The sequence below is a fragment of the Coenobita brevimanus genome, chromosome 59 (assembly GCF_032717465.1).
Source record: "Coenobita brevimanus isolate Jiangsu-jjx chromosome 59, ASM3271746v2, whole genome shotgun sequence".
NCBI lineage: Eukaryota > Metazoa > Arthropoda > Malacostraca > Decapoda > Coenobitidae > Coenobita > Coenobita brevimanus.
This window is the reverse complement of record NC_137012.1, coordinates 21,106,092-21,133,984: the sequence shown is the minus strand read 5'-3', so window position 1 is coordinate 21,133,984 and position 27,893 is coordinate 21,106,092. Positions and strand designations below refer to the sequence as shown.

Genomic DNA, 27,893 nt, shown 5'->3' with positions numbered 1-27,893 from the left:
AATTATAAGTAACAAAATGGTTATTTTTTTGTCTAGTTGAAGTGAACAGAGTTTGCGTCACTGAGCTCTATAGTATGGAGAGGCTATCTCCATCACGAGCGTATGAATTTGGCCGCCATATTGGAACAAGCAAATTCAGATTCAAATACTTTATTTCCACTGACCAGTGGTTTTTAATAAAGATACACTTGTCACTTATAATTCAAAACCATATATGAATTATGATTTTTTTTTTTTTTGCCAAGTTCAACGACTTATACTGGGTACATTTAGCCAGTGAATATGAAATGACGCCATGGGTTGCCGCAGTGCAGAACTTACTCTTTATGGCACTATCCATGTCATGAAACCGATTGTTCAGATTGATAAAGGCCGGAGGAAACATGAAAATATCTGCAAGAGTGTGAACAAAAGAGAAGAGGACATGGAGAGAAAGACTGGAGATAAATGGGCCCCTTTTAGAGGCCTCATTTGTGCAGGGATATGGGGAAGAATCTTCCTGCCCCACCCCAGGGGACAGTAATGTTATAGAATTAGCAACAGGACATGTTTCATACTTGTGAAATGTAATGCCATCTCTCTTCAATGAATTCCTGTGCCCATTTTTGTATCCATAAGCTGCACAGTGGACCATGGCACTATATTTTCCGGAATCATCAGCTGCTTTCAGAAACCCACAGAGCAGCTCAGTACAAAACTGTGGGCATCAGGCGTGGTGTAACATGGCTGCTGCTACACAAGTGCCACCCTAGTGACGGCTACATAAATTACGCTGTGTTACCCATGAGAAAGCCTCTCCATATTATAGAGCTCAGTGGTTTGCATTCTGAACAGCGTGGGACTTTTAAAATTCATCCAGAACTCTATCAAATGCTCAAAGGAGAGAGAGAGAGAGAGAGGGGGGGGGGAGCATGTCTTTTGTAATTATTGAATCAAGGACAGTTATGGTATGAATGGGGGGAACCACTGAGCTCCATAATATGGAGGGGCTATCTCCGCAGCGAACGTGTGACTTTGGCTGCCATATTGAAACACCGCATTCTTTTGCCTCCCTGGGTAGCATCACGTGATATTATTATTCTGTAGTTAAAGTTTTAAAGAGTGAAACTTACCTTACTGTATAAAAGTAATTTATAAAGCTGATCCATAAGCTGCATATCAGTACTATAGGTCTGTTTGTGTGTTATTGGTGTACGTATATATAACCTAATAAAATTTTACTATTAAAGGAATCATATCTCAAAAAATAATGAATGCTTTGTTCAAATGTTATATTTCTGTCTATCTGTCTTTGCCAGACGCCTTAATCCCGTAAAGGGTGTCCACAAACAAATCACCTCCATGTTGCCCTGTCCCTTGTCATTTCACTGCCTGCTCCCAGCTCACACCCCCCTCCCCCATATACTTCTCCATTCCTTCCCTCCATCTCTTCCTTGGCCTCCCCCTCCTTCTCCCCTCTTCCACCTCACTCACATACATTCTCCTTGTCAGTCTCTCGCTCTCCATCCTCTCTACATGGCCAAACCACCTCAGTGTGTTTCTCCTAGTGCTTCCTATCAATCTACATCCACACAACAATATTCCTTCACTTCATCATTTGTCAGTCTCTCTCCCCATGTGACTCTACATGTTCCTTTCAGATAACTCATTTCCACTGGTCTCCTAACTTGTGTCTCTCCAACAGGGTTCAAGTTCGTTTCCATACGTTATTGTTTGTATCCCAATACAGTAAGACCTCTCTATAATGGACTAATTGGGGCCCAAACCATTCTGAAAAATGTGAAATTCCGATAAAAGCGACATCCAGACTTCCCCCTGCGAACCTGGACTTTTTCCAATATATCAGACATTAGTCAGGATCGCATGAATGGTTTTTAAAATGTTTTGACTACCATTGTGGTACTGTACTATGTTATAACTTAACTACATTAATCAAATGGTATAGTACATATAATAATATTGTACTGTACACTCAACCCTCTGCTATCACGGGTTCTGCTATAGCGTATCTCGCTATCATGCATATATAAAAAACCACCCAAATACCTATATAACGCACTAAATGCCTGCTATCGCGCACCAGAAATGTTCGAAAATTTCAAAAAGGCCGGGCTCTGGTGCTCCGCCCAGCCAGCGTGATTCACGCCGTGATTGGTCGTTTGACGTCAGTGCCAGCCGAGCGCTGATTGGCCGCCCGACCGAGTCTCCCACCCGCCAAACCATTCAAGGATTTGCCCTCAGACCACGAGCAATGATAGCAAGAACAATAACCTTTTTTGTGATATAGCCATGGCCAACGTAACCCCTCCCCATCCCCCTACCATCGCCCAACGTAATGCTGCAGCACCTGGCAGGGAAATAAAGAAGAGGAAGAACCTAAGCTATGCAGATAAACTGGAAATAGTGAAACTTCTCGATAATGGTGAGACCAAGCGAAGTGTGGGGAAGAAATACAACATCAATGAATCAACTGTGAGAGGTATTTATAAGAATCGTGATCACATCATAAAACAAATGAGTCTTGCACCATCACAAGCTGCTTCCCATGCCCTACGTAGCAGAAATCAGTTGCTCCTCAAGACCGAGCAATTGCTTTGGGGGATATATGGATCAACAGGCAAGGAGAAATATTGCTGTGGACACACGTGAAATCATGAACACTGCCAAGGAAATTTATGTGGACCTCGCTAAGAAGTTAGACGTGAGACAACCTCCAGTTTTTATGGCTTCAAAAGGTTGGGTGGACAAGTTTATGGCAAGGTACAAAATTAAAAGTGTGAAAATATCTGGTGAAGCGGCAAGTGCCGACAATGCAGCTGCACGTGAATACCCAGAAACTATTAAGAACATAATTGAGGAGGGCCAGTATACACCAGAACAAATTTATAACATGGATGAAACCAATTTCTATTGGAAAACTTTGCCACGGAGGACATTCATCACCACCAAGTCAGCGAAAATACACGGGAGGAAAGCACTCAAGGAACGATTCACCTTGGTGCTGGCTATGAACGCCTCTGGGACGTGTCGCCTGAAGCCGACGGTTCTGCACAAAGCGAAAAGACCCAGGGCCTATAAAGGTTATAACATGAAGAAGCTCAACGTGACATGGATGACTTCAAAGAAGGGTACATGTCTGCCAAACTGTCCCTGGATTGGCTGAAGGAGGCATTTATCCCGCAAGTTGAGGAGCATTGCAAGAAAAATAACATCAGGTTTAACATTCTGCTGGTGATGGATAATGCCCCTGGACACTCACCCCTTCTGAGGACCGCACACCCCAATGTTAAAGTGGAATTCCTCCCACCCAATACCACCTCACTGATCCAGCCCCTCGACCAAGAAGTTATTTCAGTCCTGAAGGCTGCATACTCCAGGCATCAGTTTAGAATGATGAAGGAAGCAACTGAGGACACACAGTTAATCCAGCAACTGGTCAACAGCAATGAGGATGAAAATGAGGATGATCAGTTGCAAGGAGACACCGATGCTGAGCAGAGTTTTATAAACTATTGGAAGCGGTTCAGTGTCAAGCAGGCTGTTAATCTGATGGTTCAGTGTTGGGATAACGTAACCCAGGCAACAATTCGTCACGCTTGGCGGAATCTTTTGGAGGGTTTACCTGAGCACCGTCGCGGGTCTGCACCTGGTGAGCCTCAGTCGGTTCAGGCAGAGGTTGAGGCAGCTGCTGAGGAGGCACGGCAGATTCCTGGAGCTGGTTTTGGGGATACAACTGACGAAGATATTCGTGAAATGATACGACCAGCCCCAGTTTCTGCTGCTGATGTCGTGGATGAGGAAATGACACGAGATGAGGACAGTGCAGGAGAGGAGGAGGAGGAGGAGGAAGTTGGCGGTGATGTGCAGCGTACCGAGGGACTGTGCATAAACGATGTAAAAAAGGTCATTGACTTGGGTGGCCAGCTATGACACCTGCTTGAACAAGATTCCACCATTAACAGTGAGGCAAGGTGTTCCTTAATTACTCAGGCACTGGCAGGATACGAAGAGCAATACCATGCTCACATCAACTCTCTACAGCAACGGCAAATAACCGACTTCCTACGCCGTCGGACACAGGCACAACCGGACCCACAACCAGGACCTTCAAACCAGGACCGTCAGCCAGCACTTGCCCTCCTGGACTTTGATGATGATGATGAGGAGGAGGAGGAGGAATTTCATGGGTTTGCTGTGAATTTCCTTGATGAGATAGAACGTCGAAGAGGTGGTCAGTAGACTCCAACCGAGCCTTGTAACCCCTCTATCCCACCCAAGCTACTCAACATCCCCCAAAAGGTGAATAAATAGGGATATTAAGCTCTGTTTTTTATTAACCTTAGTTTGTTTCTAACTTACATGCTCATTTTTAGACTATTATATGTTAATATGTGGTACAAAAAGGGCATCTTAGGGGTAAATGTTGAGGTGATGGCACCAGTTTGAATTATTACCATAAGTTCTTCAGTACGGCTATCACGCTTTTGGCTATAGCGCAGCTCTAGCGGGACCAATTGGGCGTGATAACCGAGGGATGAGTGTACACTGATAAACATGTCTTTCATTTACCATATTATGGTGAACATAGCTGAAGTGGTCAGGCAGTCCGGACTGCATCTGGCTTTATCGAACTTTTTCCAATACATAGGAATTTAGTCCGGTAGCTCCTCGAGTCAGATAAAAGCAAATTCCGGTCAATTGAAGTCTGGTATATCGAGGTTTTACTGTACTGTCATGCAGTAACTTTTTCACAACCATGTTATATTTCAAAACAATGAAGTACACAAAAGAATACTTTTTCACTAAACAAGCAAGTGAAAAAGAAGCAGTTTTACTTCACTTTGATTATTTCAGTTTCTGTAAGATTTATCCACCATCCACTTGACTAGCAATGAGGACTGACCTCCTTCCTCCATCAGTGTTAACAGTTCTTTGCTCAGTAAAGTAGTGTCAGAAAATCATTAATTACATGGAAAGCACGAGTGCAACTTTCTATCTGATGTTTATGAATTTGAGGCAGTAACATTATAGAGATGTTTTCATTTCTTTTAGAATTTTATTACAGTTTAAATAAAATTTTGGCCTTGAGTTACTGAGCCATTGTCAGGTTGGATGTTTGGGGATAGTGAAGATCTTTGTATAGTGTAGACTGGCTTAGTTTTGAGCCTGTGAGTGGACATGTGGAGAGGATGGAGAATGAAAGACTGACTAAGAGGGTGTATGTAGGTGAGGTGGAGGGAGGGAGAGGGAGGGGTAGACCGAGGATGAGGTGGAAGGATGGAGTTGAGAGGTATATGAGGGAGGGGAGGGTGAGTTGGGGGGAGGGGAGTCAAATGGTGGGTGACAGAGTGACTTGGAGGCGTTTTGTCTGCGGCCACCCTTTGCGGGATTAGGGCGTCGGGCTATAGATAGATAGATAGATAGGTAGAGTGATAATGCACAAAAATTAATATAACGTTAGACAGAGTCAGTAGAGGGTAGCAAAACTCCTGGAAGAGAAAGTGATTGTGGCTATGAAAGCCTTAATAAAGAACAAAAAACTTGATATAGAGATTACAAGAGGACTGCTTGAAGGTGTGTTAAGCCCCGTCCACACTAGGGGTCATGGTGCACGCTCTTGTGCGTCATGTTGCCCGCCTCAGGTTTTCGTTCCGTGGATGGTATGTGCCACGCGGTTCTGGCAAATCTGGCCAAGGGGCATTTCATGGTGGTGGCACACGCCACGACTTCCACAGCAGCTGTCCAGCTTTCCAGTAAAATTATGTTGAGACAGCCGCTGGTTACTCTACATCATCTTTTTGGTATTTTTTATTTTTTGACACAACATATTGCCACAATGCTCCACAACACAGTCTAAGAGAACTGCTGTGGTGTTGGTATCCATCCCCCTTCTTCTGCAGTTCAGCATAACAGGCATGCTCTGTCTCTAAGTCCATATATACCAAGTGAACCCACTCTGATTCCAAAAATATGGACCCGACTGCCCAAGCCGACTTGTGATGTCACATGGCCCTGAACCTCAGTTGATTCAAGACCTTGGCTGGGTGAACACTTCCTTCATACAGTCTCCATCTTCCACTCACTGAATGATATTATGTATACCCTGTTCACTCAGCGCTGATAACTGGAGCCAAGAAATGTTTGAATTAAGGCTGCTCATTGATTAATGCAACACTGAGGAGCATGGTAAATCTACAGTTCTTTTTTTAATACATATATATTTATATTTGTTAGTAGCTTGCAGTATAAGCAGCCAGTTTAAATGTGAAATAATTTCCAAAGCTAAAGAGGTCAAAATTGCCTTTTGAAAGTTTGCCGTTATCAAAGAAAATTAAAGTTGATTATAAAGTTTTATCAAACAATGACTGACATTTGAAGTAAATTATCCACCCATGGTATACACGTACATCCACATGTTGCACTTCATCCACCGACGGTGTACACCAATGTCTGCATGTTACGCTGTAGTACATGCCAACATTTTCATTTTCGTTAGCCCAGTACTGACACATTTTCTTTGTTTTAGGGCCAGTGCCAATTATGTAGTGTACAGGCTCCACCCACATGCATATGGGTCAACTTGGTATATATAGACTTAGCTCTGTCCTTTGCACTAATGTGGACATAACTAGCTTCAATAACACTTTGGACAACATGACGCACATCAGAGCACGCTGCATGACCCCTTGTGTGGACAGGACTTTAGTGCCATTGGCACTAACATGCTACATAAATGCTATGTATGTTTTATACACAGTATGTACACGTTACATATGCAGTACAGACTCTGTGCATGCTATGAACACAAAAAAGGTATCAGAGAGAGAGAGAGAGAGAGGCCTATGCCTTACACAGTACACACTACGCACCATCTCACCATGTTGGTTACCGTACCATGCACACCATAAACAGCTCAAGCCATACACATACCTTACTTATCATACACCACACACCTTACATCATACACATCATACATCATACACCATACACACCTTACATCATACACCATGTTTGCCAGCAAGCCATATGCACATTACACACCACACACCATTTGCCATACACCATACATACCATACAACATACACATCATACAACATACATGTAACACCACAAATGCACCGTACATCATACACACCATACACTTTACATATCATACACACCATAAATGCACCATACAACGCTCCATGCACACCATATATCATTCACACCAGATATCAGTCACACTACACTCACCATCCGCCATGCACGACATACCATACATTATACACACCATACACCATGAACACCATATGCACTGTACACCTAGCAAACCAAACATAACACACCGTGACCAAAAACCATACACACAGTACATTTCATGAATCAAACAGTACATAATACACCATGTGCACCATACATCATACAAACCGTACGGTTATGCTACAGCAGTATCATACACCGTGCTACCAGACACCACACACTATACACCTAACAGTAGCCATTGCCCATGATACACTATACACCAAGCACTATATGGTATACATAGTACAGTGGAGTCCCTTTTATCTGAAATTCTTTTAACCGTAATATGCCATTAACCGTAAGTTACTGAAACGTTCTCATTGCGATTAACCGCAAAAATCCGAAATCTGTCTGAAAATTCAAACACAGTGGGCTTGTTTCGCGCCACTAGCGTTAGTTTACAGTTGCTCCGCTGGTCACTAGAGTGAGCTTTGGTTGCGCCAGTGAATTACTTAATTGTTTTGGTGAAGGTTTATTCAAGTTGACTTGAAGATTTATTAAGTTAACATTTTCTATTACAGTTACAAAATTGCAGTTACATAAGTAGTTACTACAGTGTATTAAGTGTTTTGGTGATGGTTAAGTGGCTTTTGGGGTGCTGGTGGTGGTGGTGGGCTAGACGTCGCCAGAAATGGATGATGGGTGAGTACAGTACTGTTCCCTTGTATCCTACATAATATTACAGTATCTTTTATCTGAAAAATCGAATAAACAAAACTTTGAAAGTCCCATGATTTTTGGATAAAAGAGACTCCACTGTACAATATATCATACACAGTAAGCCATAGACTATACAACTTAAACTACACTAAACACTTTATATATGCTATGCATAATGTAAGTTATATACACTGTACACAACACTACACTATGCAGTACTGTATATGAGATGTGTTCCAAAACTATTCAGAGTGGTTGTTTACTTCTACAGTAGGTCAGCTTTAAGCAGGTGGTTCTAGCCCTGTCCCACATAATGGTATGTATCTCAGCAAGGGATGGAATGGGTTACAGATGGCTATGTTACATCATTTCATTGTGGACTGGAAGGGCAGTGAAATTAGTGGTTGTCATGGCAGTTTGCAAGATGTCTGAGAGTACCAAGCAGTGTACCATTATGTGTATCAGGTTTGGCTTAAAATCAGTAAGATTGCTGGTGAAACATTTAATTTATTGAAAGTAGCATACGGGGATGCTTGTATGGGTCATTCACACAGTTTTGGATGGTTCCATTGATTTAGAGAGGGAAGAACCTCCGTCAAAAGTGATCCACTATTTGTACTACCGACCACACAAAGAAACAAGAAAATAATTGCAAATGTTCTTACCCTCATTCAAAATGATCATCAATTGACTGGCAGTTTTCTATACACTTACACATTGCACTGTAGTCCGACATCTTGCAAATCTCCCTGACACAACCACACATTTTCATGGCCTACCACAGTGAAATGATACAACACAACCAAAACAACCCATTGTGTGGTTTGCCTATATACCGTATTTACAATATAGGAAACAGGGCATGAACCATCATGCTGCTGAACTACACGACCAGTCTGGATACTTTCAGAGTATACCTTGCACATTACACTATGTAACACGAGTTTTGTTCCTGGGTAGCGGGTGTTATTTTCTGATAGCTTTGGTCTCAGAACCACAAAAAATGGCTATTACTCTCGTCAGATTTCGCTTTTGTGACTAGGAGAGTGATTTTTATACCTTCAAACCTGTAAAAAATGGCTACTTAGGCAGAGTAAGGTGAGTTCTTGGGCAAATGAAAAGCTTCACTTTATAAACGATAGGATGTGTATTTTACATGTGTCTGCATGTGCTGATATCAGCATTGCACATCATTTTGCTGAGCTTGGTGACTGTCTGAGGCACTTCGTTCAAACACGAACCGTTTCCGGATGCGACGTACCTTTCCAGGTGTGGACGTTGTCAGTTGAAATGAAGTCAGTCTGAAAGGCTTGTGAATTTATATTTTATATCCAAAATCTATCGAATTACGGACGAATTGTGGGTTTTTACTGTAATGGTGCTAATTTTGTTGGACATATAAATTCTATACCATTGTTTTTGTTTATTCAGTCATTACTAACATGAATGTATCAGTTTTGTCAGTCATGGCATCTAGGGGTTGGGAGCATTCTGCTGATATATTTTGCTATATTTGTGGTCTGTTCATTAAAACGAGAAAGAAGAAATTTTCTGTTGAAGCATCTGTCAAGATATGTGAAGCTTATAATGCATACAGTAATCCCTCTACTTTCTGGACATCCCCACTTACCGGACATAATCGTCCCGGGATCCAATATTTCCAAAAATGGTCCAAAAACTGCAAAAAATTTGAAAAAAATCCGATTTTTTCCTGCCCGTAATTTGAACTTGGCTCACACGGCGTGGGACAGCTTTGTTGTGGTGTGTCATTCCTCCGATGTCCGCTAGAGCGCCCCTTCATCCTCCCCACTTTCCGCCCATCTCTTGTCGTGAGTGAACGCTCGTCGTCGTGGCTGCCCACGTGCTCGCTTTTGTGGTGGTTCCGTGCCTGCTGCAGGCACTCCTAATGCTCTCGTGCCTCTCCTTCGTGTGTGTGATGATGGCCCCGCTGCCTGAGAAGAGGAAGAGAGTGGTTTTGACTCTGGAGAAGAGGCAGGAGATATTGGACAAAGTAGGTGCAGGATGGTCTTCGTCGTGCATCCTCTGTGAGTTCAACCTGGCCTGATCTACTTTGTTTGATATCAAGAAATCCCGAGACAAACTTATGCAGTACACGGCTGACTTCTCGTCAAAAAGCAAATGCAACGTGGAGAGGAAGATGATGTTTACTCCCAAGTTTGCTGAAGTCGACTGCTCCACGTTGATTTGGTATTGACAGCAATGTGCAACTGGTGTGATGGTATGTGGTACGGAGCTGAAGGCTGCTGCTGAGAAGTTCGCAAGGTTTCACGACGCCCTAGACTTCAAGGCATCTGAGGGTTGGCTCTTCGCGTTCAAGTTACGACATGACCTTACCAACCGTAAGTCTCATGGTGAAGCTTTGGATGCTAACGAGGATGGAGTAGAGGAGTTTCGGCACAAGGTGAAGGGCTTGATCGACAGGGAGGGCCTCACTCTCGGTCAAGTCTACAACGCTGACGAAACTGGTTTATTCTATCGCTCTTTGCCTACAAACACTAGCCGAGGAGACGGAGAAGCGTGTATCTGGCCGCAAGCTCTCCAAGCAACGGCTATCTGCTTTGTGTTGTGCCAATGCTAACGGCATGCACTGGCTTAAGCCCGTTATTGTTGGCTGTGCAAAGCAGCCTCGGTGTCTTCGTGGGGTGATGGATGTCCTTCCTGTCGTCTGGTACCATTCCTTGAAGGCGTGGTTCACAGCCCACATCTTCAAAGACTGGTTCCACCGCCATTTCGTCAAGGAGGTCATACATTACCAGACAGAGAAACTGGGAATCACACGTGACCAGGTAAAGCCCTCCTTCTCCTCGACAATGCACCTGCCCACCTGTGTGACAAGGACTTGGTGGCTGAGAATGGCCACATTAGGTACATGTTTCTGCCACCTAATACTACTGCTCTCATCCAACCAATGGATCAAGGAGTGATCGTGGCAATGAAGCGTCTCTACCGACGGAAGTTCCTGGACGAGGTGATGGTTGTTCTTGAGGACGAGGACGAGCGCAGGGAGGTACGGGACACGCGAGGCCGGCGGACTTTGGAAAACCTTCCCCGCTACAACATCAAGTCTGCCATTTACAACTGGGCCAGTGCATGGAAGGAAGTCTCTGTCAAGACTCTAGAAAATGGTTGGTCTTGTCTGCTTTTCGAAACGGATGTGGAGCACGATTTCCTAGGTTTCGACGTGGATGACTTCCATGCACATTTATGTGCGCATGGCGACGATGTTGATGTGGACGAAGTGCGTGAGTGGTTGGATGATGACGAGGGCGATCCTGGGTATCAGACCCTGTCTGATATCGAGATCGCATCTTCAGTTGCAGGTGTCAGTACCCAGTTTGAAGATTCCGACGAGGATGGCGATGATGATGCGGACTCCTCTCAGCATGACACAACTCCAGCCATCCCCAAGCTAAGCGCACTCCGGGAACACCTAGAGTGCATTCTGGACTACCTGGAACACCCGGACTGCGACAGGGAGATGGGGCCCTTGGGACTTGTGGGGGAAGTGCGTGCTTTCAGGCAGCGCATCATAAATCGTCAGAATCGTCATTCCTTGCATCAGTCAACGATTGACAGCTTTTTCAGGTCCGTGACCCCTGCTGTTCCCAGCCCTGGCTCCACTCCGTTGCCTCCCCAAGACAGGCCCTAATGCTCCGAGCCACAGCCCAGCACATCAGCCATGGTGGAGTCACCGCTCGTTGTGAGTTTGCATCTAAATTCTGAGTCGTCTGCAGTGGGTACGCCATCATCACAACCCAGCGACGCACCCCTAGGTCACCTCCCAGCAATACTGTCCGACTCTGACAGTGATTAAACGGCAAGAACTTCTCCACTAGACCACACGGGAATTTAGTGTTGTGCAGTGAAAGAAAAACAATAAATACAGTATTGTTAAGAAATTAGAAATTTGAGTGAAAAGACAAACAATTTTTGGACTAAATTTAACGTAATTAAACGTGTGATTTGTTTTGAAATTCGTTTTATGAGTGGAAAGACTTAAAGTGCAGAGTGCAACACTTATTACGTTACAATGGAGCATAAGTAAGACAAGAGTGCGCAGTGTGAAGAGAATGGAATTCTGAGTGCAAATGACTAAGTTAAGTGCAAGACTTCATGAACAGTGTACTGCAAGTGCTTCAGGAAATCCTTCTTACTGTCAGAGTCTGAGAGGAGGCGGTTATTCATCGAGATGGCCATGGACTTGCTGTAAGTAGGCAGAATGTTTCATACTGTACTCTACTGTATTTTCCCTACTGTACTTACCTCAAACACCACATTTCACTCTTTTATGTCCCTTATTGGTGTGAATATGTAGTGTTTTAGGTGCTGTGCATGTGCAGTAGGGAGGTGTTTTTCTGAGTTAGGCTAGGTTAGGGTCCATAACTACCAGTCCAGGAGCCAGGGACTTGTAAGTACCCAGAATGTTTAATATTGTATAAACCTACCTCAAAAACCTCATTTTATGGTTCTTTTGCATTTATTTCAGTCTTTTATGTCCCTTATTGGTGTGATATGGGTCTTAAATAGGTGCTATGCATGTCCAGAGGGAGTTGTATAGGTGTTTTTCTGAGTTAGAGTCCATAAGTACAAGTCCAGGAGGCTGGTGCCCACTATCCGGACAGGACCACTTTCCGGACATGCCTTTGGCTCTATTACGTCAGATAGTGGAGGGATTACTGTATTTTGGCATGCCTGCTGGTGATCAAGACAAGCTGTGGGCACCTCATTTCACTTGCGAGCGCTGCAAAAAAAAACACTGGAAGGCGAGTTGGATCCATAAAAAGTCCATATAACACTGAGGTGATCTGACCTTAGAAATATAAAATGGATAGTTTTGTAAATCTTAGTGGTGAAACCTGTGTGTTAATATTATTTTTTATTTTACTGGGTGGTACAGAGGGGAAAAAAGGGTCATGAAGTTCGCCATTCCAAGAATATGGCGTGAACCCACAAACCCTGCAAGTGACAGCTATTTCTGCTTGGTGGATCCTTGTAAATGTTGGGCTGGCAAGAATGCCCTTTTGGTCACTTATTCGGACATTCCTTCATGTGTAGTCCCAGTGCCTTGCTGCCCTGAGCTCCCTTTACCAATTCCTCCAGTCAGAGAACACCCATCTTCAAAGAGCAGCGAACCAGCAAGTGTGGAAGACACTGCAGATTCAGACGATGGATTCACAGAAGCAGCTGAGGAAAAACATCCTTACTTCCCTAACCAAAAAGATCTCAACGACTTGATTAGAGATCTAGGTCTCACAAAATCAAGCGCTGAGCTCCTAACACCTAGGCTCAAACAGTGGAACCTATTGGGTGAGGACTTGCAGGTTTCTGGTCAGAGGAAGCGTTACCAATCTTTTTGCAGCTTCTTCACCTATCAGGATGGACAGTGTTTCTGTTATGCTGTAGCCAGTCTGTTCGAGGTGATAGGAATTGCACGTAACCCTAGTGAGAGGGGCCTCTTCATTGACAGTTCATCGAGGAGCCTAAAAGATGTGCATCTCCATAACAGGAACAAGTATCCATCTCTTCCCCTGGCTCCCTCTGTTAATCTCCAGGAGAATTACGACAGCTTGAAGATGTAGCTGAAGGCCTTGAAGTACAACGAGTACAATTGAGGTGTCATTGGAGACTTCCAAATGGTGGCATTCCTAATGGGTCTCCAATGCAGCTGGACCAAGTTACCCTGTTATATCTGTCTTTGGGACAGCAGAGATTCTGAAGCACATTACCATTGAGTTCAGTGGCCAAAGAGGACCGACTTCTCTGTAGGGAGCAACATTGTGAAATGGGAACCATTTGTGGACCCTAGAAAAGTACTGTTGCAGCCCTTACAGATCAAATTGGGCCTCATTAAACAATCTGTCACGGCTCTGGACAAGCAGTCAGCGGCATTTCAATACCTACGAGACTTCTTCCCTGTGCTATCAGAGGCGAAAATCAAAGCCGGTATTTTCGTTGGTCCGCATGTTAAGAAGATCCTGGAGAGCAAGGATTTTCCCAGCAAGCTTTCGAAAGTGGAAAAAGTGGCTTGGGATAGCCTGAAAGCATTGATTTGTGGTTTTCTTGGAAATCACAAGGATGAGAACCATGTGGAGCTCATTGGCAACCTGATAAAGAACTATGGCGCCATCAGCTGTAGAATGTCACTCAAGATTCATATGCCACATTCCTATCTTGATGAATTCAAGGACACCATGGGTGCATACTTGGAAGGGCAAGGAGAATGCTTCCATCAAGACATAATGGACTTTGAGTGGAGATACCAAGGACACTATAACGAGAGCATGATGGGGGGAGTACATTTGGGGGCTGGTCCATGAAAGTGATCTACTTTTCAGTCGCAGATTGTGAAAAAATTATTGATTCTAGACTTTTATGATTTCATTCATTATGTATTCATTATTATTACATGTCACTTTTCATATTTATATATGTCCATAGACAACAGAGCTAAAGAAACAATGCATAGATGGAATGCACTTATGGAAAGAATGGATATAAATAGCATGGTGGATAGGTGGTTTATGTGAGCAAGCTTAAAGGTGGGAGAGGACATGGTAGGCCAAAAAGAAGGTAGATAGATATGGTTAATGGTTAATGACTGTATGCAAAAGAGGGGTATGTATGTTGATGAGGCCAGGAAACTGACAAAGAATTAAACTTTTTTTTTTTTTTTTTTTTTTTTTTTTTTTAAATGGAGGAATGTATGACAAGCATTTGGCATCCCCTTTTTAACTTGATATTTATTGAATTGACTTTGTGTGATAGGTAATTATGAAGCAACATATAGACATGTATCCCTATCAGGTGGAGCCAGAATTCCAGGGGCTTGACATTTGGCATCCCCTTTTTAACTTGATGTTTATTGAATTGACTTTGTATGATAGTTAATTATGAAGTAACATATAGACATGTATCCCTATCAGGTGGAGCCAGAATTCCAGGAGTTTGACTAGTGAATGAATTGATGTGTGGCCCATTTTATATGGGATTTTGATTAGTTCTCTCTCTATCAAATTCTCTCCTTTTTCTGGCTTTTTATACCCTACCTCATTTCACCTGCTGGTAGGAAGACACAGGATCATGACAGTGATGATGATGATGTCTTGAATCATGCATAATAGAAAATAACATCAACAACAGTTAAAACTTTTAAAACAAAAGCCTTGGCCGGTATTCACCTCTGGTTTGATGATGTAATACTTTATTCTCAGTGTTCTGTCGTGACTAATTTAGAAAATTCAGAGGATTTTGTTTCCAGCATTGAAATGGGAGTGAACAGTATCTGGACTGTATCAGTTCAGAACAGTTTAATACATCATGAATAATTCAGGGTATAGTAATGCATAAAGAAGTAAGATACAGATGAAAGTAGTACTGAATGAAGTATTTTCAGCAGAAAAGTCACAGAGAAGGCACCTGCCCTCCCAAATTTAGCCAGACAATGTAAAACAAAAAGATATCTGATAATAGTCTTAATTTGGAATAGTCCTGTTTCCACAACTGCTTCTGAAACTCATTTGTCACTTTCTTTCACTTCAGTTTGCCAGATGCATTCAGGAGTTTGAAATCCTGTATAGCATTTTGGAACACACCATTGACATAATACAGAGTACCTGTATTACATACATTATAGTTAATAATTATAATAGGTGTCATTATAGTTAATAATTATGCAGTATATCTTTGTATATCAAACTGATTAGGGAGAACAATGGTCTGTTAAATTGGAAAGTATATTAACTCCTAGGCTTCTGCAGCCCTGAACATTTCCTCTGTCCATGGTGTGGGAAAACTGGTTCAGAAACTGTATTTTCATCATAATTTTTTTCCCACTTATTCCTAACCAAACATGATAACATTTTAGTCAGACATAGTTTACACTCCACACTGATGGTTCACGACCCACTGACAAAGCATAAGCATACAGTAGGCACAAAATATGACTGAAAAGTACTTAATATTTCACACAGCTCCACTGGAAAGTACGACACAGTCTACCACTCGGCATTTGCGGAATGCTATACCCAGCCAAGGGGTGAAATCCAGTGTTCAGTAATAATCATAATGTATGAACTCAAGTTTGTTTTACATCTGCCTAAGTTCATTAGATGCAGTATGGTACTGGGACACCAAGTATTCTTGAACAGTGTGTAATTTTCATTGGGCTCAGTACAGCACTGTGTCATATACATTATATACTGCACAGCATATACAGTATGTATATATATATATATATATATATATATATATATATACAGTATATATATTTTTACAGAATATAAAATGCATCCAACTCTAGGCACAGGCATAACAGCTTGTTCCCAGAGCCCCAGCAGTCCTCCAACATACTGTACTATACAGTACTTCTCCAAGTGTTATCACTTTGGTACCAACACCCCACGTCCATGTCTGTTACATGGTAGGGCTTTCTCCTAAAGGACTGCTGTATATGTTGTGGCTGTTAGTGGGATGTTTTTATGACATATTGGTGGATCTTATGGTAGATCAGTAAAGCTTGTTTTAATGCAATTCAAATCCTTAAATTATTCCCTGTCTCAGCAGGGAACTGAATCCACATTCATTAGGACAGCAGATTTTCTCTCTGCAGAGTTGGCCACCCTCTTTCCCATATATACAAAATGTGTTGGATTGTAATATGTTCGGTTGGTCCACCACATCTGCTGCATATACCGTACTGAACCATACCATACAGTATATAACGAGATTGTTCCGTTGGTTCAAAGAGTTCAAAGAGGATGAAAGTCAGTAAATTGAAGTTCTTTAATGAGAAGTTTACTCTGCTCCCTGATCTTAAAGAGATTATTAATATTTTTATTTGTTGTTGTGTTGCAGGGTACAGATGAGCTGTATGCCATCAAGATCCTGAAGAAGGACATCATCATCCAGGATGATGATGTTGAGTGCACCATGATAGAGAAGAGGGTGCTTGCCCTTGCCAACAAGCCACCCTTCCTTGTCCAGCTCCATTCATGCTTCCAGACTATGGTGGGTAATTTTTCTTTATTGTAGTGAGTGTTGTGAGTTTTGTTGAATATTCTTTTTATCACTGGAAATTATTAATGAGTTTTCTTATCTAGCACTGCTGATTAGTATCTTATCTGGCCACAGGCAGATCCATTGTCATCAGTAAGGGAGGGCAATAACAGGCCTATTCAGGCCATGATCAGTTTTGCTCAGTATGATTCAGCTGTTTGACAATATAGCTTGGAAAGTCATGCATTGGGACTTGTTTTGAACAGTTACTGATGCGAAGCATATCATGAATTTCCTTCCAAACCTGTGAAAAAATTTATATACAGTAGACTGGACTGTCCTGGTAAAACACCTTACAAGTTTTGCTGTACACAGGTCAGCATATGATAAGCACTCGTATACTGTATTGGGTATTTGTTTGTAGCTTATTGTATTTGGTTTGTTTTTCCCATCACTACTAAATGCTTGAAAAAGGGTAAAGGCAGAAGTTTAGGTTGAGTTAATATACTGGTACCGTATATCTTTAATACACTATGATCAAAGTGAGAATGGAACATGGACCATTTTGGCCACTGATATGGGTCAAGTGTGATCCAAATCAGCCGCGGGACAAATAAGCCAGTCACCAGGAGATCTGAATGTTTAAGGGCCCATGTCAAAAAGAAGCTGCATGAATTTTTAAGAGATATCATAGGTCATAAATCCCAGAAAATGGAGTTGGGGATTTGATGACCAAGAACTTGTATTTTGTTATGTAATTTGGTGTGCTTTTATACGACATTAAGAAAATTATTTACACTGTAGTTTTGATTTAAACCAAGTGACATTGTTCACAGCCTGTTACCAAATTTTGTTGCATTTTCTTGGCAACCCTTGAATAGAGTCACCAAAATTCAGTCCAACCCCTTTAGTATATTTGAAGAATACTGTTTTCATTTGCTGTAGCATCACACATCTGGTGGATTAAAGTTTACCTTCACTTGCAGCCAGAATAAAGTGTCCATTAGAAGTTGCTATGTATTTAATCTCAAAAACAGTTAAAATATATTTTGCAGGCATGTGGTGGTTAGATGGTTGAGGCAGAGTGGCCTAGTGCAGTATTTAGCTTTAGGCCAGACTATCTGTTTCTTTAGCTCTTTGTCCTCACTCTGGCACAACCACTGGTCAGATGCTTATTTGTCCTTCATTTAAGGTCATTAGTAGAAAATATCTTGTTTTCATTTCAGATGATCTTGTGCATTTCTGACTCAAGGACATATAAAATGAAATGCATATTTCATAATAAAAAGAAATGCATATTTCATATGTTTGATAAATGTAAATAGAGCCTCATGTGATGAAAAGACAGAAATATTGCATATAGGCATTCATCTGTGGACGTGGTTTTTAACCCCCCTTAATGCTTCACCAATTGAGTGTTCAAAATGTTTTCTTGCATACCATATCAAAAATGTCTTAGATTTGTATATATTTTAGAGATATATATTTTTGCACACACACACACACACACACACACACACACACACACACACACACACACACACACACACACACACACACACACACACACACACACACACACACACACACACACACACACACACACACACACACACACACACACACACACACACACACACACACACACACACACACACACACACACACACACACACACACACACACACACACACACACACACACTATGACAGAGTAACAAACACAATACAGGAAAGGGAAGGATGGGTGGACAGTATCTATTTAGATTTCAAGAAAGCTTTTGACACAGTACCACACCAAAGACTTTTATGGAAGCTGTACCATCAAGGAGGAATTCAAGGCAAACTGTTTTGTTGGATGCAAGACTTTCTCATAAAAAGAGAAATGAGGACAATACTAAGAGGAAACTACTCATCATGGAAAGAAGTGACTAGTGGAGTACCACAGGGTTCAGTGCTGGCACCAATCATGTTTCTAGTGTACATAAATGATATAAACAGTAACACTGGAAATGAGAGCTGTCTGAACATGTTTGCAGATGATGCAAAAATACAAAGGAGAATTACTAGCACAGACTCTTGTAGGGAGCTACAAGAAGAATTAAATAAACTTCATGAATGGAGTAGTACATGGCAAATGGAATTCAATGTGGACAAGTGTCATGTAATCAAGTTTGGTAAAAGTGGAAAAAGACCTGATTGGGATTATAAGTTAGGAAATAAAACCCTATACACATCAGAAAGAGAGAAAGACCTAGGTGTGATTATCAATAACAGACTATCTCCGGCTGACCACATCAGCGAGAAGGTACGGAACATGTATACACTGCTTGCAAATATGGGAATAGCATTCACATACATAAATGAAGACATGCTAAGAAGGATAATAACATCATTCATTAGACCAACCCTGGAATATGCATCAATAGTCTGGAGTCCTCATCTCAAAAAGCATATAGACAAGATAGAAAAAGTTCAAAGGGCCGCTACAAGATGGATACCAAGCTTAAGGGACCTAAGCTACGAAGAAAGACTAAATAAACTGAATCTACCAACACTACAGGAGAGAAGGAAAAGAGGTGACATGATAATGCTATATAAGTGCATATCAGGAAAGGAGAAAATAGACATAAATGATTACTTAACATATGGAGAAGCATCAGCAAGAGGACACTACAAAAAACTGCACAAGAAGAGAGGTGATAAAGACGTAAGGAAATTCAGTTTCCCAAACAGAGCAATTGATCAATGGAATGCACTACCGAATGAAATAGTGTGTGTCAAAACAATTCACAAATTTAAGGATATGTACGATAAATATGGTCTAAGACACGGGACAATACGAGCTTGACTCATTCCTGTAAAGATACAATTAGGTAAGAACACACACACACACACACACATGGGTAAAAGCACCGGGAGACCATCACTGAATTATTTGTTGGGTAATGAATTAATCACAAAAAGGAGAGAAGAGAAAGATTTGGGAGTTCTGGTCCAAGATAGTTTGTCACCAGAAAAGCACATTAACAAGATAGTTGGAGAGACTTATAAACTCTTGACTAACATAAGAGTAGCATTTCATTATATGGATGAGGAAATGATGAAAAAATTGATAGTGGCCATGATCCGCCCCAGGGTAGAATATGCAGCGGTAGTGTGGTCCCCACACAAAAAGAAAGATATAAAAAGATTGAGAGAATACAAAGAACAACAACCAAGATGGTCCCCAGTCTGACAGACCTATCATACAGAGAGAGGCTGGAAAAACTGGATTTGCCTTCGTTAGAGGAAAGGAGAAAGAGGGGAGACATGATTGCGGTGTTCAGGACCATGGTGGGAGTAGATAAAATTGACAAAGAAGATCTGTTTGTATGGGATAAGAGAGCAACAAGAGGACACGGAATGAAATTGAAAAAGTCAAGCTGCTTGAAGGATATCAAGAAATATAGCTTTCTTTACAGAAGTATAGACTTGTGGAATAGCCTGGACAAAGAGATCGTCCAGTCTAAAAACTTAAATGAGTTTAAATTTGACTTATTGAGAAACAGCGACGGAAACCCACGAGCATAGTACATTCCTTGTATATCACAATTAGGTATATTAGGTAAATACTTAAATATTTGGAACGACTTAGACAAAGAGGTGGTGCATGAGAAAAACATTCATGTGTGTAAAGGTAGACTTGATAAATGTGGATATGGAGACAGGACAACACGAGCATTGCTCAGTTCCTGTATACTACAAATAGGTAAATACAAATAGGTAAATACCTGTACACACAAACTAACAGCCGGAGAGAGCAGACGTCCCAGCCATCGCTGTTAACCTTAAGTAGTTTCAGGAATTTTGTCTGTCCTGTCTCCTAAGGTCTTGCTTTAAATTTAAAATAATGAAAGTTAATAGACTACCAAAAATGTAAAGATTTATTGGCTAGAGTATACATGAATGTTTGTATTTTTTTTCGGTAACAGCTGTTTTGGTACTTAACCAACATCAAACATGGCCGAAAATGTAAACAATGAGGGACTCTAATTTCAAGGATTTGATATAAATACCAATGTCATGGACCTGGTTAAAACATTAATTATGAGGATTAGTGAACTTGAAAAGAAAGTAGAGAATCTAGTGATAAAGGATGTGTCTGAAAATACGGATACTACCATACAGAGTCTGATCCAAACCAGTGAAACAGCGAATGAAGAGATTAGAAATTTGAAGCGTGAAAATGTTGAATTGAGGAGGAAACTACTGTAGAAGAGAGTACTAATAAAACGGAGAAGGTGAGTAGTGTATTAGAAGAGCATAGGGCAAAGTGGGCACACGTAGAAGAAGAACAGAAAGAAGTGGTCAGCTTAAGAGAGATCATCCAGGAAGAAAGGGAAATGAACAAGAAAAAAATGGAAGAAAATGTAGTGAAAATACTGAAGAAAAAAGAGAAAATAGTGAGAGAAACTGTAGAAAGGAACAGATGTGTGGTAATATTTGGAAACAGGGAACAGGAAGAAAAGGTTAGGTTCGTAAGACTCGAGAGAGACATGAACCTGGTGAGAAGAATATTAGGCAAGATTGACCCCGAAGGAGACAAGTGGGTAAAAGAAATTGGGGAAGTAAGGAGGATAGGGCCTTATAAGAAAGAGGAAACAAGACCAATGAGAGTCAAGTTTACATCAGAAAGTGTAATAAATGAGATACTTAAAGTGACCTGGAAATTAAGCAAAGAGGCGGGGATGGAAAATATTATAATAAGAAAAGATCTGAATGAAGAAGAAAGAGAAGTTTTAAAATCATTAAAGGAAGAAGTAAAGGAAAAAAATGATAAGAAGACAGAGGAAGAATGTAATACTTTTTTTTGGAGAGTATTGGACATGAAAGTAAGGAAGTGGTATTTAATTAAATAGAAGTGAAGGAAACTAAGGGGGATGGCTGTGAAAGATCAGAAGTTGAGAAAGTGGTACGGACAGAGAGTAGGAGAGAAGAGGGTATTAAAAACATCAAAAATAATTTGATGGTTTCATATCGACAAGGATCGAAATTAATGATTTCTTGAGAGAACATGAACCTGATGTCATGTGCTTTGTAGAGACCAAATTAAGAGAAGATATTGATGTTCATTTGGGAGATGGTAAATACAAACTGTGAAGAAAAGACAGAAAAGAAAAAAAGGGAGGAGGAGTGATGATAGCAGTGAAGAACAACATAAATGTAGATACTGTGGAAATGGGAAAAGGCAGGGCTGAAGTGATATATATGAAATTAGAAACTGGAGAGAATGTTAAGAGAGATATGTCGGTAGTGTATGTTCCCCCAAAGACGAGAGCATGGACGGATGACAAATACCATGAGATGTTGTCAGATAAGGCTAGCTATTTGCAAAAAATAATTGAGAAAAGCAATAATATAATTTTGGTGGGTGACTTTAACTGTAAAGAGGTGAACTGGGAGGAATGGTACTTGGGAGGCGGCGAAGATTCGTGGGGCAGTATGTTATTAAATATAGTAATGAGGGTGGGTTCATGGAATGTGGGAAGTTTGAGGGGAAGAGCAGGGGAAGTTGTTGAGGCATTCAGTAGGAGGTGGGTGGACGTGGCGTGTTTGCAGGAAGTCCGGTACAGGGGTGGATCAGCCAGAAAGATTGTTGGGAAGGACTGTTGCTATAAGTTGTTTTGGCAGGGGAGGACAGACGGATATGGAGGTGTTGGTGTGATGGTTGCGGAGAAATGGGTGGAATATGTTATGAATGTTTTGAGAGTAAGCGATAGGATATTGGTTGTGAAAATTCTGTTGGGAAGAAAGATAGCTGTGATTATATCGGCATATGCTCCACAGGCAGGATTGGATGAATCAGAGAAAGATAGATTTTGGGATGATTTAATACGTGTAGTGGGTGGTATGCAGGATGATGAGATAGTGATTTTGGGAGGGGACTTAAATGGTCATGTAGGTGAAGCAGCACAAGGTTATGAAGGAGTGCATGGGGGATGTGCATATGGTCTAAGGAATGCAGAAGGGGAAAGGATACTCGAGTTTGGGGAGGCAACGGACATGATTGTGTGCAACACATATTTTAGGAAAAGAGACAGTAGGTTAATTACGTATGAGTCTGGGGGAAATAGCAGTCAGATAGATTATTTTCTGGTTAGGAGGGCCGATAGGAGGTTAGTGAGGGATGTTAAAGTTATAGGAAGTGAGGAGTGTGTGCAGCAGCACAAACTATTGATTTGTGATATGGTGCTTAAAGAACAAGTGATGAAAAAGAGGACTTATGTACCTAGGAGGAAAATATGGAAGCTGAAAAACCAAGTAGTAAGGGATGCCTTCTATAGCGAGTTGAGGAGAGTGGTGGCTGAACAGGGAGCTGTAGACAGAGGCGTTAATGAACAGTACAGAACCCTCAAGAACAATTTCTTGAGAGTTACTGATGTAACATGCAGCTGGACAAGAGGACCACCAAGACATAAAGTAACTTGGTGGTGGGATGAGGGTGTAGAAGCTGCAATTAAGGAGAAAAGAAGGCTTTTCCGGGAATGGAAGAAGGGTGGTAGCAAAGAGGAATATTTGGCTGCCAAGCGTAGGGCTAGGAGAGAGGTATACAGGGCAAAGTCTGAGTCACAAAGACAATTACTTGATAACCTAAATCATGGGGAAAGGAAAAATATATTTACGGTGGCAGGTCAGGTGAAGAAGGATAATCGGGATATCATAGGTGAGCAGTGTGTGAAGAATGATGAAGGAAGGGTAGTGGTGAACAGTGAGGATATTAAAGATGCATGGAGAGAGCATTATAACCGGTTGTTGAATGAGGAGTTTGACTGGGACAGGGAAGGTTTGGAGCCAGCAGATCCAGTGTCTTGCCCTTGGCCTTTGATTGATACTGCTACTGTGAGTGAGGCAATAGGCAGGATGAGGGTGGGGAAGGCAGCAGGTGTGTCTGGGTTGACTGCCGAAATGTTGAAGGCCTCAGGCGATATAGGGGTGAATTTAGTCACTGACCTGATCAATAGGATTATATATGAGTGTGTTGTCCCAGATGATTGGCTGAAGAGTGTAATTGTAAATGTGTATAAAGGGAAGGGTGATGCCCTGGAAAGAAGGAATTATAGAGGTATAAAGCTTTTGGATCAGATAATGAAGGTAATGGAGAGAGTTTTAGAAGGTATGATTAGAGAAAGAGTGAATATTGATGAGATGCAGTTTGGGTTTATGCCAGGTAGGGGGACCACTGATGCCATATTCATTGTTAGACAGCTTCAGGAAAAATATATTGGTAGGAGAAGCGATCTTTATTTTGTTTTTGTTGATTTGGAAAAGGCCTTTGACAGAGTCCCTAGAGAGGTGGTGAAGTGGGCAATGAGAAAGCTTGGCTTGGAGGAGTGGCTGGTTAGGGTGGTTATGGCCATGTATGTGGGTGCTCACACCCAGGTGAGAGTGAATGGAGATTTGAGTGATGAGTTTTCCGTGAATGTTGGTGTGCATCAGGGGTCAGTCTTGAGTCCCATGTTGTTTATCATGGTACTTGAAGCCCTTTCACGTGACTTTAGAAACGGACTCCCGTGGGAGTTGTTGTATGCTGATGATTTGGTGTTGATTGCAGAGAATGAAAGGGAGGCGGAGGAAAGGTTTAGGAAGTGGAGAGATGGTATGGGGCAAAAGGGTTTAAGGGTAAATGCAGATAAAACAAAAGTGATGATATCTAGGGTTGGTGGCGGTACTGTCAAAGACGAGGGAGAGTGGCCATGTGCAGTTTGCCACAAGGGCGTGGGAAGTAATTCCATCTTGTGCGGTGTGTGTGATAAATGGGTGCATAAGAGATGTAGTGGTATCAGAGGTAGACTGCGAGATAATGCTGATTTTATGTGTAGAGCGTGCCGGGGTGAGCAGGTGGAGATCGTCAGACGTGAAAGGATTGAACTTGCTGGTGAATCTCTTGAGTGTGTGGAAGAGTTTTGTTATTTAGGAGACATGTTGTGTGCTGGAGGTGGGGCTGGAGCTAGCTCTGTGGCTAGGGTGAGAAGTGGTTGGAAGAAGTTCAGGGAGCTCTTGCCTCTCCTGACATTGAGGGGGCTCTCCCTACGTGCTAAGGGGTCTTTGTATGCAGCGTGTGTTAGGAGCGTAATGCTGTATGGCAGTGAGACCTGGGCAGTGAAGGAGGAAGACATTCGCCGGCTCAGACGTACAGAAATGACAATGATTAGGTGGATGTGCAGTGCGTCCCTGCATCCAAGGCCTGGAGGGGCTGGGTTTACAATGGAAGAGTTGAGAGGTAGGATGGGACTGGAGTGTATTGGTGTTGTGATGAGGAGAGGTAGATTGAGGTGGTTTGGACATGTGGAGAGGATGGGGGATGATAATTGGGTGAGGAAGGTGAGAAGTGTTAATATTGGGGGTGGAGTTATGAGGGGTAGACCGAGAAAGACATGGGACGAGGTCATTAAGTGTGACCTTAGGGTTAAGGGACTGAACAGGGAGGCTGCAATGGATCGTGCAGCGTGGAGAGCCGCCATTAGGTGACCAAGGCCTACACATGCAAGCATGTTGGAGCCTTTAAAAACGAAAACGAAAATGAATAATGTGATGACGCAATGGGTCAAAGAAGAGACACGGTTTCGAGGTGAGGACACACCAGCAGGGTTAGATTTACTGTTCACCAAAGAACCCGATGTAATAGAATCATTGAAATATCTCTGTCCTTTAGGAAAAAGTGATCATGTGGTCATTGAGTTCCAGATGTTAATAGGGAACCTCGAGCCAAGAGACGAGCTTCATAGACAGGGAAGATACAACTTTGGGAAAGCAAATTTTAAAGGATTGAGAAACTTTTTTGAAAATGCAGATTGGAGAAAATTCAGAGAAACAAGAGAGATACAGAGGAAATGGGATATCTTTCTAGACCTCTATAATTTGGGAGTGGAAAAATTTGTACCAGAAGTAAGAGGGAAAGAAAACAGGAAAAAGGAGTGGTTTAATAGAAGGTGTATGATAGCAAAAAAGAGAGAGATAAGGCGTGGAACAATTGGAGAAAGAGAGGTAACAACAGAACAAAGGAAGAATATAAAAGAACAAGAAATGAATACACAAGAATACGTAGAGAAGAAGAAAGGAATTTTGAAAAAGGTATAATAGACAAATGCAAGGATGAACCCAAGCTGTTTTATAGATTTGTTAATGGCAAACTGAAACAAAAGGAAGGAATCACCAAATTGAAAGTAGGAGGAGAGGTCTTTAAGGATGCGGCAATGCAAGCAGAAATAATGAACAAATGTTTCCAGTCAGTTTTCACTAAAGAAAAGGAGCTTGAGGAAAGGGAGGGAGTGATTAGAAATGTTCCAGTGATAAAAGATATAAAAGTGGAGGTATAGGAAGTGTATAAATTACTGGAAACTCAAGATGTAAGGAAAGCCCCAGGACCTGATGGAATTTCTAATTGGGTACTGAAGGAATGCGGAGAACAACTGGCGGATAAAATTCACAGTTTAATCGTATCCTCACTGGAAGAGGGGAAAGTGCCACAAGAATGGAAGAGGGCAAATGTGGTACCAATTTACAAGGGAGGAAACAAGGAAGAACCCCTGAATTATAGACCAGTGTCTAACCAGCATGGTCGCAAAATTGTGTTAGAGAATCCTGAAAGACAGATGGATAAAATATCTGGAAGAGATGAATATTTTTGCTGAATGTCAGTTTGGATTCAGAAGTGGAAGGTCATGTGTTTCTAACTTGTTGAGCTTTTATTCAAGAGCGATTGACATGGTACAGGAGAGAGATGGTTGGGTGGATTGTGTGTACTTAGAGAAGGCCTTTGACAAGGTACCTCATAAGAGACTAATTTGGAAACTAGAATATATAGGAGGACTGAAGGGGAAACTTCTGGAATGGATGAGAAACTTTTTGAGAGACAGAGAAATGAGGACAGTAATAAAGGATAGGATGTCTGGATGGAGGGAAGTAACAAGTGGAGTCCCTCAAGGCTCGGTGTTGGCGCCAGTAATGTTCTTGATTTACATAAATGATATGGTAGACGGAGTGAACAGTTATGCAGGTCTGTTTGCTGATGATGTAAAGATCTTGAGGAAGGTAGAGGTCGAGGAGGATTGTAAAATACTGCAGGAGGATTTGGATAGGATACACAATTGGAGCTGGACGTGGGAAATGAAATTTAATGTAAAGAAATGTAAAATATTGGAAATGGGTAAAAGTACCAGGAGGCCATCACTGAATTATTTGTTGGGTAATGAATTAATCACAAAAAGGAGAGAAGTGAAAGACTTGGGAGTTCTGGTCCAAGATAGTTTGTCACCAGAAAAGCACATTAACAAGATAGTTGGAGAGACTTATAAACTCATGAGTAACATAAGAGTAGCATTTCATTATATGGATGAGATGATGAAAAAATTGATAGTGGCCATGATCCGCCCCAGGTTAGAATATGCAGCAGTAGTTTGGTCCCCACACAAAAAGAAAGATATAAACAAGATTGAGAGAATACAAAGAACAGCAACCAAGATGGTCCCCAGTCTGACAGACCTGTCATATAAAGAGAGGCTGGAAAAGCTGGATTTGCCTTCGTTAGAGAAAAAGAGAAAAAGGGGAGACATGATTGCAGTGTTCAGGACCATGGTGGGAGTAGATAAAATTGACAAAGAAGATCTGTTTGTATGGGATAAGAGAGCAACAAGAGGACACGGAATGAAATTGAAAAAGTCAAGCTGCTTGAAGGATATCAAGAAATATAGCTTTCCTTACAGAAGTATAGACTTGTGGAATAGCCTGGACAAAGAGATCGTCCAGTCTAAAAACTTAAATGAGTTTAAATTTGACTTATTGAGAAACAGCGACGGAAACCCACGAGCATAGTACATTCCTTGTATATCACAATTAGGTATATTAGGTAAATACTTAAATATTTGGAACGACGTAGACAAAGAGGTGGTGCATGAG

General features: G+C 41.7%; 1 protein-coding gene across 1 annotated transcript in view; it reads left to right on the top strand.

The window, feature by feature from the left end:
• The window catches only part of LOC145402863 (protein kinase C, brain isozyme-like), an 805,215-nt gene that overhangs the window by 649,855 nt on the left and 127,467 nt on the right, over positions 1-27,893 (top strand). Inside the window, exon 9 of the mRNA XM_080274771.1 lies at positions 16,816-16,968. Within this exon, the coding sequence (XP_080130897.1) occupies positions 16,816-16,968 (153 nt within the window). The remainder of the gene's footprint in view (positions 1-16,815; positions 16,969-27,893) is intronic.